General features: G+C 40.2%; 1 protein-coding gene across 4 annotated transcripts in view; it reads right to left on the bottom strand.

The window, feature by feature from the left end:
* Positions 1–362: 362 nt before the first annotated feature.
* TSPAN9 (tetraspanin 9) overlaps positions 363–11,160 on the bottom strand; it is a 290,330-nt gene continuing 279,532 nt past the window's right edge. For all 4 annotated transcript variants that reach the window (XM_075002810.1, XM_075002792.1, XM_075002784.1 and 1 more), the window contains 4 exons: positions 10,876–10,977; positions 10,063–10,194; positions 9,897–9,980; positions 363–7,728 (listed from right to left, as the gene is read on the bottom strand). In XM_075002810.1, coding sequence (XP_074858911.1) covers positions 7,657–7,728; positions 9,897–9,980; positions 10,063–10,194; positions 10,876–10,977 — 390 coding nt within the window. In that variant the 3' untranslated portion in view covers positions 363–7,656. The remainder of the gene's footprint in view (positions 7,729–9,896; positions 9,981–10,062; positions 10,195–10,875; positions 10,978–11,160) is intronic.

The following is an 11,160-nucleotide window of genomic DNA, read 5'->3' as shown; positions in this document are numbered from 1 at the left end:
ACTATCTTCCTTCTGCACCTTGTGTAGCACCACCCACATTACCTCTGCTTTACAAGAATAACACACAATGTAGGCAGTGCTGGCGCACCACCCTTGCCGTTCTAAACCCAGCATTATCAGTACTCTTGTTCAGAGCACTCCCTGTGGAATAATTGTCATTTGCTTTCTTCATCACTCCTCTTCTCTGTTCACTTGCTATCACAGCACGTTTGCAGGAAATAGAGCACTGAAACATCAAGGAATCACCATGACCCCATCTGTTAAGCACAGACATTCTCCTGGCACACTTTTAATACCTAGAGCTGATCATTTTAGGGGGATGGGGGTGGTAAGGGAATAAATGTCACACACACACACACACATCATTTTTCTTGTGTCCTTTATTTTTATATGTAATACTAATACAAAATAATTTGTACAAAGGCTAAAGTAGTTTTGCATAGAAGGAACATCAGTGTGAACGTAACCTGCGTGGAATGGCACATTATGTTCTAATAGCTACCACATATACAAATGTTCTGGGTCTGCAAGTGTACTTCTGGTATAAAAATATCTCCATGTTTCACACAAGAGCTAAGTGACAAAGCCAATTAATTAAGTTTAAAAGGAAATTATTTCAGAAGACTAGTTGCATCTTTTGCATTCTGCTTCTCCCCAATTCCCTTTTACACACATACCACGTTGCCAGAAATACATTTGGTGGAAAAATGTCCTTTTTCTCTATGCCATCCTTATTTCAATAAAACACAGAATCTGGGATGCAATACAAATTATATGCTTATTTTGTGTTTATGTATGGTATCAAAAATACTAGGTGGCCGAGTTACATTACACTCCACTTGTGACTTTCAAAAGTGCTTTTCAGCATATGATTCCACTACAGAGGCTATCGTAACCCAAGTTATAAGATGGAACATGTGCAAGATGAAACTCCAAAGGCAACTGAAGTTCACTTGAGCATAACTGTGACTTGATTTTAATACTTACTCTTCAACCTACTGATGGACAAAGAGTGCACTTTATTTACACTAGCACTTACGCCACTATCCATGGTGGGCAATGTCACCAAATGGTATCACACTGATATTTGGTTTTAGGTGCTAAAGGCACCTATCCTTCTATCTGGTGTATCATCTTCAGTTCCTCAGCTCCCTCCTCTCTCCCCTTTCACACAGCCATGACTAGGAAGCTGTCCACAATTTAGGTAACTCATACTTCAGTGATTCCAAAGTCCATCTGCCCTGGCAACCCTTGGTGACACTGAGATGGACACTCACAATAAGGACTCGCCCAAGGAGGTACAATTAAGGACTCATCCAAGGAGTTATATCATTTATGGGCAGCCCCTAACTGTGGCTTACTGATCCCCACTCCTCCATCCTTAGCCAACAGCCTATTAAAAGTATTTCCCTAAACCTCCCCCAGTCTTGCCCAACCCTTGGAAAACTTCCTTCTGGTGGCTAACTCCCTGCCTCTGCCCATGCCAGGGCCCCAGTTTCCCTGACTCCATGCAGGTTCAAACTCACACTCCTTCAGTATTGATTCCAGGACAGCCCTTCCTTCCCAGTTTGACCGTCAACACAACTGGCATTGGGGAAGCAGACCAAGTACCAGAAACTCTCCACAGCTGACCAGCACGACAGCCTCCTCAGCGTATTATTACACGCAAATGACATCCCCCCAGATGGCCTGTGCCAGCCAACTCCAGCTTCTGGGGCACAGTCTGTGGAGCTGCTTCTTTGCTGTGTACGCGTCTGAGATCAGGCTCGTGTCTGGGCCCAACCACCATGTTAGGTGGGAAGATCCCAGAGCCTGGGCTTCAGCCTGAGCCCAGAAATTCCCACTGCTGTGAAATAGCCCTGTAGCCTGAGCAATGCAATCCCAAGTTGGCTGGCACAGGGCAGGAGCAGGTGTCTAACTGCTGTGCAGACATACACTCTGTTAACCACAAGCCTTGAAAATCAGGCCTTTCTAAAAGTGGAGCTGGCTAAGTAGCTATGCAAGCAAAGACCAGAATTCTGTGCGTGTGGAAATGGAGAAGTCAAACTGGTTAATTGGGCATGTACGCTCAGATGTAAAAGAGCACATGAGAGCTAAATGTATGGTACCAAAGCTCACGTCCCTGGGTGTGAATTATTTTTTAATTCTCTTACCGAGATGTCAGCTACAGTTTGGGTTTCTTTTTGGTTTTTTTTTAATCAGTGCTTGCACCTCCCATTGACCACTTTGCCGATCCTGGCCAATGGCAGCAATAGCCTGGCCCGCACTGCTTCTCACTGCTCGCAGTGGCTGGGAACAGCAAACCATAGCCAATGGGAGCTGTGATCAGTGGTACCAGTGGATACGCAGGTAAATAAAGCATCTGACTGCCCATCGGGGTGAACCCTGGTGAACGGTATCCATCTTATTACCCACCACTGTTTAAGAACTTCTACCTTCTGTGGTAAGCCAACTTTTTAACACTGGATTCACTCTGTTCTCAAGAGACTGTCCTCAAAGACAGTGTATACTGGGCCAAATGGGCATCCCTGCATCATGGATGTTTTGCTTTTGCAGCAAGCACGCTAAACAAATGGCCTGGATTTTTTATGGTCTGATTTTTTTAAGAGGTATAAAGAAGGACTGAAATATTTTGACTAACACATAAAAAGCATTAGAATTTCAGGTTCTGTCTCAGCTGGAAGACTCTACAGCCATGGTGTCAAACATGCTAGCCACTACCCAGCCTGTTGAGTGTGTCTAGTTGGCTTGAATAATAAATATATTTTCAGAATAATGTGGCTGGTTTGCTATAGTGGCTACTTCTTCAGAACTGGTTGGACACGGCTCTACAGTGACTGAAGGACTAGCGTAATGCTGACATTACAATAACCAAAAGAGTGAAAATTGAGCAACCGACAAGGGGAAGGGTGGTTAGTTCTCCTTAAAATGTGCATGGAGCGCCAATCACTAAGTGAAATTCTGGAAAAAGGATGTCAAAGATCCAATAGCGACTTTTTAAGGCAGATTTGAGAGGAAGGAGAGATAACCCAAGACTTCCAACCAGTCCCCCCCGGAAAAAAACCACAGAAATTAATTTCCTAATAACCCACAAAGCAAAAACCAGGGGGAGTACCCTCCCCGCCCCCAAGAAAATCAAAAAGCATTTGTGACCTTCTTTATAAAAGCAAAAAAGGGAGCCAAGCCCAAGCCCCTCTTCCCTCCAAACATACCTGGTGGCAGGTGGCTTATTTTTAACCTCGGCGAGTACCTCAATGTACAACAATTTGGACCCATTTCTTGTCAAGTGAAACATGAAGTGATCAGAAATCTCATTGATGGCAGGGTTTGCCAGTCACTTCCTTTAAATTTGCTCATAAAAGCTGCATTAAGAGCTCCTGTAGCAATTCCTTTAAGCATATAATTTCAGGGCACTTCCTCTGCTCCAGTCAAAAAGCAAAGATTTGACAACCCCATGCTCAGAAACTGTCTGACTTAAGTTTTAAAAGCGTGGTGTTTCAATCTCCTGAGGCTTGCAACCTGAAGTACAGGGCACCACCAACTGACCTTGAAGTCAATGGAACTGAGAACAGATCCCTATTACATTTGGCTGTTTTCTTCAGTAACCATTGTAATTCTTAACCGAAATAAAATGCACTCTGGCCTTGTTTTTATTAGGAATACAGGTCAACATAAAGAGCTAAACTGAGAGAATACCCATGGTTTCTGGACATTATGCATCCAAGACTTGAAAGCCACATCCTTGGAAATGTAAGCAGTTATCTTTTGTAAAGAAAAGGCCATTTTCCCTCTTGACGATTCTGGCACTGCTACTGAATTCAGTATGGACACGCTCTCCTGCTACAACTCTTACTTGTTTTTCAGAAATCCAAAAAAATGTATCCATCAGATTAAGTTCCTCTACAGTTTAAGCTTATATATAAAATCCTGGGTGCAAAAAGCACAGCAAAATATCATGTATGCAAAATACTAAAATGACACTTTAAAAAGAAACAAAACTTTGATACAGTTTAACTGAGCTTCAGTGATATATATATGCATGTATAAATACAAATCAACATTTGTATACACTTAAAATACTTTTACTCAGTATCAGTTTTTATTTAAAAACATGCTAAAAATGTGTAGTTAAATAATCAAAGCAATGTTTTGAAAAAATGCACAGACAGCCAACCACCAATGCAAGCAAAAAAGTGCATTTTTAAACAGGATTTGTATCCCCTTCACTAAACAGTTAAAGGACAATAGTTTCTTCTCTGATATATACCCACAAATACAATCTAACGATTTTTATGGCTGGCTTTTCTCACCTTAAGAACAGTATTGCTTTTTCTTTGTTTTCAAAACACAAGTTTTCCCAATACATGGTTTGATATTCAGCTACTGTACTATAATGCTAATTGTTTACTTAATTTGCTTAATTCCCTTTCCACAGTCAGCTAAAGCTAGACTTGACAATACTGTCTGTATAATTATGTCTATTAATACTGTACTTAAAATGCTAAAAGAATCGATGAAAAAAGAATTTTCAATATCTATCTTGCTATTAGGTCATAAAACATAACTGAACAATTCTACAAAAATAAGTTTTAAAGGAAGGCAAAATAGCTTAGTTTACCACTATGTATTTTGCCTTCATGGTTATTTGTATAAAGGCTTTGTGACTTTTTTTTTCTTTTTTTTTTTTTTTAAACATAAACCAACCACAGATTAAAAGTTAAGATTTCAACAGGTACCACTGCACGACTTTAGAAGGATTGGCATCCTGGTCTTGCTTATTTTTCCACCCTTCTGTGTTCATGTCTAGGAGAGAAAACACTGGTATTTTACAAGAGAAAGCAAAATAACCCTACCACAGGTAAAGAAGTAGAGCTATCGATTAAAGAGATACACTTTTTAAAAATGCAAAAATTCAAAACTTGTCACTTTTTTTTTGGAAACTTTGGAGAGTATCTTATGCATAGCAGCAAATGTGCTCAGTGCCAGAGCTCCCATTCTTGACACAGAATGTTTCAATCAGAGCTCAGACACACATGGTCCCAATTTTTCTTACAATTGAAGTAAACCAGGTTTTGTTTTTTGGTTTTTGTTTTTGTTTTATTTTCCTCCTCCTCATTCCTCAAGTCTTTAAAAGGAAATATGAATGATGCATCAGTCATCAGTATGGCCAGTGGAAAAATACGTACAACCAAACAGCTCTGCTGCACCAACGACAAGCACATTAGGGCCAACTTTTTCAGCCTTGAGTGCCTGAAGTTAGAAACCTAATTCTACCCTCTGGGCATGCAAAAATAAGTGACCTGATTTTCAAAAACACTGGAGCACACTGTAGGTAGATGCTCAACCACTTGGAAAGTCACCTAAATATGTGACCTGCCTTAATATTGAAGTAGATTTAATATTTGGCTGTTTGCTGAGCTTGGCAAATAAATTGCAAATGTTTCATTACCGTTCGGGGGAACACCGTCAGAATGGTAAAAAAACGTTTGCAATTTATTTGCCAGGCTCAGTGAACAGCCGAATATTAAATGGAATCTCCTGAGCTGCCAATTTTCTCTTCTATTGAAGCAGATGCCTATTTGGCAGGCATCCAAGGCAATGACTAGATTGCAAGCTTCTGTTGGGAGCCCAGAGGTCTCCTGACAGGAGTCTGCCACTTCAGGAGCCGTCTGCCAACAACATGGTCATCCTCATTTCATGAGGAAGAAGGGATATGTTGGCAGAGGGGGTTTTCCCCAATAATTGGCTGTGTGTGGACGGGTCAAATTTTGGGAAAGCCTCGCCCAACAGAACAGGAGATATGCAAATGCTTTGCGCAATTTGTGTATCATTTGCCAACAATTCTCAACAATCTAGACACAGCCCAAGTTTGAAAATGGCAGATTAGACTCTCAGGGCCTGATTTTTACTTACTTGAATGCCCCTTTTCCTCACGCTAAATAAAGGAGCCTTAAACTTGGCATAAAGTACATTTACTCTCACCTCAAGCCTCCTTTACACTTCAACAGCTGTCTGGGCCCATTGGGTTATAAATTAGCTTTCAAACGTATATTAAAATTACCAGTCTAAATATTCAGTTTTATAGGAAACTTCTGACTAAAATAAAACCAGTGTCCACAAAATGACTGAAGTTTCATTTTCATTCATACTTTCCTTTGTGAAGCAGCAAAATGTAAGAAAGACCTCTGCCCAAATAATAACAAAAAAGGATAAGCAGGGCCACTATGAAGAAGCAGCATTCAAACTAGAGAGGAATATGTTCAAGTTTTCTAGCAGGAATGTTGGTAGAAATGTGTGTTGTATGGAGTTCTGGACTACAGTATAGGACACGTGACTTGGAAAATAGAAGTCAAAAGTCAACACTGTATGTGCAAAGATACAAACAGGTTCTCAGCACTTATCCGGCAACTGATTTCAGAGTGAAATACTGAGTGAAAATGTAAATCACACTTTCCTCACTTCCCTGGGACACACAGCACCACCCTTCCCCCACTTGCCTTTAACCAGCTTTACACTTCCATGGTTGTTCAAAACCACCCTGACAAATCTGCAACCATTGTCAAGTAAACTCCTTTCATGAAAGCTGACAATGAGCTTCTTGTGCTCCCCATATGTTGAACAGCACCGTGCACAATATGCAGTCCCATTGGTTTCAACGGGACTACTGACAGAGTAAACTATTACTCAATGGGCCAGAGAGTGAGCCCCTCCCCGGTGCTGGTGAGTGGTTACTCACATGCTACACGTACTCACACTGAACAGTATGCAGAAAGTAGTCCCATTTAATGGGCCTGCCTGAGGAATAAGGTGCTACTTATTGTGGCTAAAAGGCATCACCCTCTAGCCCAGTGAGAGTACAGACAACCCAATCGGGTCCTAAAGAAATGAGCCCACATGACTGAAAGGACTCTCCTCAATTTAGTAAGAGTACAAACCCACAGTAACTCAGTAGGTAAAGTTTAATGTAGCCTCCCTCTGGACTTTAGAACAGTCATGTCTTTATTTCCACCTTTTAAACTAATGTTAAAAATGTGTCCTTCAAAGATCGCACAGTGGTTCCTGGAGTAAAACATGACATGTGTAAAACAAAACAGTAAGAAGTTACAAATCAGGCTACTAAATTCTAAGCTATCTCCATAATAATAATAAAAAAGTATACAGCGTAAGGTACAAAAAGCTGCAACTGAGCAGCTCTGATTCCTAGAGCTCTCAGTCTGAGTGGATTTTCCAAGTCCTCCCAGTATGTCGGACGTGAGTCATTTGAAACTTATCAGAAGACTGCAAAGAATTCTCTCTTTAAGTTAAATGCATCTGTCACATTACCCTCATATGTCTACCACCGGTTAATACAACACAGCATTTTCTTAAATAAAGTTAGGGAAAAGTTTGCAAGTAGACCTATGAATTAGAGTAGAAAACTGATTTGCTTTTATTAGTTTTCCTTTTCTTCTTTGGCAAATAAACGGCAAATGCGAAACAGAAACAAAAAATAAGTCAAGTAACAAGTTGTGCTAGTAATGACTCAAGTAATGATGGTGTAGATTGATCGGTGGGATGAATGCCCTCAGCAGAGCAAAGCTTGATTTTTTTTTCAGCTCTGTTGCTTTGTTTTTAATGGCAAGACAGAAGTGTAGATGCAGTTACCAGTTCGAAGATTTAGGCATCGTATTTTTTACCAGTCCTATGAATCTGCTGGAAAAGTGTCATGGAGAAGGCCATGCCCAGTATCTGAAAGAAAGCAAATATTTTGGGCTAAATATAGTAACTCCTTCAAAACTATGCTGATGACATTTTATCTGCAGGTGCCTGAAGTCTGACACCCGACACCAGTAAAATTCCTCCAGCCAAGATTTTCAGCAGTGATTAGTGATTCTGGGTGCCCAAAATCAGACCCTTAAAGGGGCCTGGAATTCAGAGGACAGGTGAACACAATTTGCTGAAATTATATTTTCCTTTCGGCTGGACTTCCATAAATCACTAGTCACTTCTGAACTCGTTGCCCTAGAAGTGTGCCACATTGCAAGTCAGCAACAGAAAATCAAAAGAACAGCAAGAAAAATCCCTTGAGATCAACATACAGCCAACACAAGCGAACTTACGGTAAGCGAGACACTGTACAAGGCCTATTTTTTTGTTTCGACTGAAAAAAGAAAACATCATGCCTGGCTCATTCTTTTATTGATGCCTATTTGTTTCTGGATTACTTTTATCCCATATAACTGACATGTACTGGGGTAGACATCAAAAAGTCTGTATGTGCAACAGTTACCACAGTGCCAAAGTTGTGCACAGCACACAGTAGGTTGGCACATAGAGGAGCCGATTATCAGATTTGCTATGAAGTGTCATGGAACATTCATGCCATCTCAGATACAGACTGTGTTTAAGTTTGGTAACTGCAGATTTAATTGTCTTTCAATGGGAACTACTGCAGTAATGATAATGCCACAAAACACTGAGCTTCCATCTGGAAACTTCAGCTCATCAGCTGAGCTGTTTTCTACCTTTTCCTCTTTCTGAAGAACACGAAAACTAACGCAAGTCATGAGGCTCTAAGGCTTTGCTTCTTGATATCTAAGGTTATTCTGAGCATTTTCCACCGAAGTCGCAAAATATTGCAATCCAGCTTGGATCTCTAATGAGGTGCTAAAAGGTTTTATCAGCTCTGACAAAACCTAACCATCATCAGAGTTATGAAAAAGACTAAAATAGTTTCCAAAATTTTCTTTATCACACAACGTGCCACAAAGCTGCAAAACGGATGGCCTTTTAAAAACACGTTTTTCATGTTTCAGTTACCAGACAATAGAGTAGGCAGGATGTTACTTTTTTCCAAAGCATAGAGATTACCAACAGAAGGCACTTTTTTTTGTAGGTCTTTATTCAAATAACCTGTAGAACTCAATTGCTGTAATTTCCTTTTACATTTTATAACATGGCTTTACAGCTATACAAAGCAGAATAATTCTCTAATTAAATTCTAGAGGACTTTTCTCCCTATGTGTTTAAGCAAAATGAACATATTTAAAGTATGCAGATTTCACAACTGGCAGACATGAGCAAATCTCTGTGGATGGCTACCATGGTGAATTCAGTGTTTTTGCTGGCACTTATTAGTGATTCTTAAATGTTAGCCTGCACAAAACTAGAACATCCTGAGAGTCCTGAACATCTGGACATTATCATTTTCAAAACAGAGACAAAGTAACCTTTCCTCATTTATAGACAGATTACCAGCCCTGTCTGGTTTAAAGCTTGGATAAGAAATCTGAGCCGCTAAGAAAATTAAGTCATTTAGAAGCATTTGGACCAATTTTGTCATCAAAACTAAGGAAAAAGATTTTGTCCGAGTTTAAGACCAAATATGGGTAGTGTCCAGCATCTCTCTCCATCTGGGCCTTTCTACGGGGTCCATTTCACCATGGTGTCTGAGTACCAAATGGGTCAAAATTAGGAGGGTTGGAAACCAGACTTAATCATGCAGCATCATCTTGCCAGCACTAGCAATGGTGCTATAAAAATTATTTTGCATCTGAAAGCCAGGAGTTTCTGCCAGAGGACCAATTATAGCTATTCATGCCCTTAATGATAGAATACATGAAAGGATGAAAAATGCTTGTTCTCACTATTCCCTAAAAACAAAATATATAAATGAGTCAATACAATGAAGAATTAGGGAATAATTCCTGATTTCATGTGACAGAAAGAATAAATCCACTGAAACTCCAGGGTCCAGCAAAATGGAAAGCTCAGTTCCAGGCTGTAAGCTCTCAAACTCAAACAGAGACCTTGGCTGCTTAATCTGTAAGAGGCAACGAACACCTTTTGGCACAATAAAGATAACTATAATAATAGTAAGTTAGGGGTTACATGTAAGAGTATAGCATTATTAATACCTGCATTATAAGGATACACATCCCGACTGTCCCAAGAACATGCTTTTTCTCCTCAAGCCAAATTTTCACTTTCTCGTAACAACCCTGAAAGAGAAAAAAAATTCAAAGTCTTGCCCCATTTCATGGGTGCACTTAAAAATCTCAAGTTAAATTGAGCAATCATTACCGTTTTCCACACTAACGCAGTAGAGTTCCGTCCACAGTCTTGGGAGTTTTCCATACAACATCGGTCTGGGACAATGTTTTCCCCCAGGACTGGGAACCAGTCAGTATAATCAGTAACCCCACAGCAACTCATCTACAGGTAAAATGAAAAAAAGTGCCATGAACAAGCTTTACCAAACAACTTCCTGCGTGTTATTTCTCTTAATCCATTGTTGGTTTCCTCATATGTGCCCCATGTATTTTGCACTTTGATAACACTTCTCACCTGGAGATCATTTGTAGGAGCACCTGTATGGAAAATAAGTTCTCGGATACTCACAAGCCAAGACACTGGAGCCTGTGACTGCTAAGTCAACGGCTTACCTGGGAGCGAAAGCCAGTAATCCTGAACTCCCACCTCTCTGCTCTAACCAGGAGAGAACATGCTGCTAACCAAAATCTCATCTGCAATCAATTTCACTGAAATCCACCATATTGGCTACTTTCAGCTCCCAGGTAGCATTTCAGGGTTTGTGATTATAATACTAACACATCAATTCCTTTTGTTCCTTCATCTTTTCTAGACAGATCATAACCTCCTCTAGGGGTATTTCTGTCACGTAGCTAGTCCCACTGGATCCCAAGAAGAACATCTTACCTTTACAAAGCATCTTTCATGCCAAAAGAAGGCCAAAGGCACTTTCTGAATGTAAAATGATATACAAATATTTGGCTGATATCCAATCTGCTACCTGCCAGCCATGGAACAAGGCAGAGCAAATACTGTAACAAAATTACATCCAGCTAATTTTTTAAAACAAAGAATATCTGTTACCTCTGCCTGAATGATATTCCATGCATTCTTCAGTCCCACGTTATTGTCTGTATTGTAAAGTGAGAGTCCTTCTTTCAAATCCTTCTTTGCATTCTCATTGACCTATTTCCCATCAAAACAGAACACAGTTAAAGGATGGCATCCAACCTGCAGATCTGTATACATACATTGCCTTTACCGTCCAAGATACACACTGCGATAGATCTCTCACTTGAACATCACTGAACAGAATCTTCATTTTTACAGCCAAACTCCGTGCCATTTTACAATGTGAAGTGCCTTTGA

The sequence above is a fragment of the Carettochelys insculpta genome, chromosome 1 (genome assembly GCF_033958435.1).
Source record: "Carettochelys insculpta isolate YL-2023 chromosome 1, ASM3395843v1, whole genome shotgun sequence".
NCBI lineage: Eukaryota > Metazoa > Chordata > Testudines > Carettochelyidae > Carettochelys > Carettochelys insculpta.
This window is presented reverse-complemented; position numbering and strand designations above follow the sequence as displayed.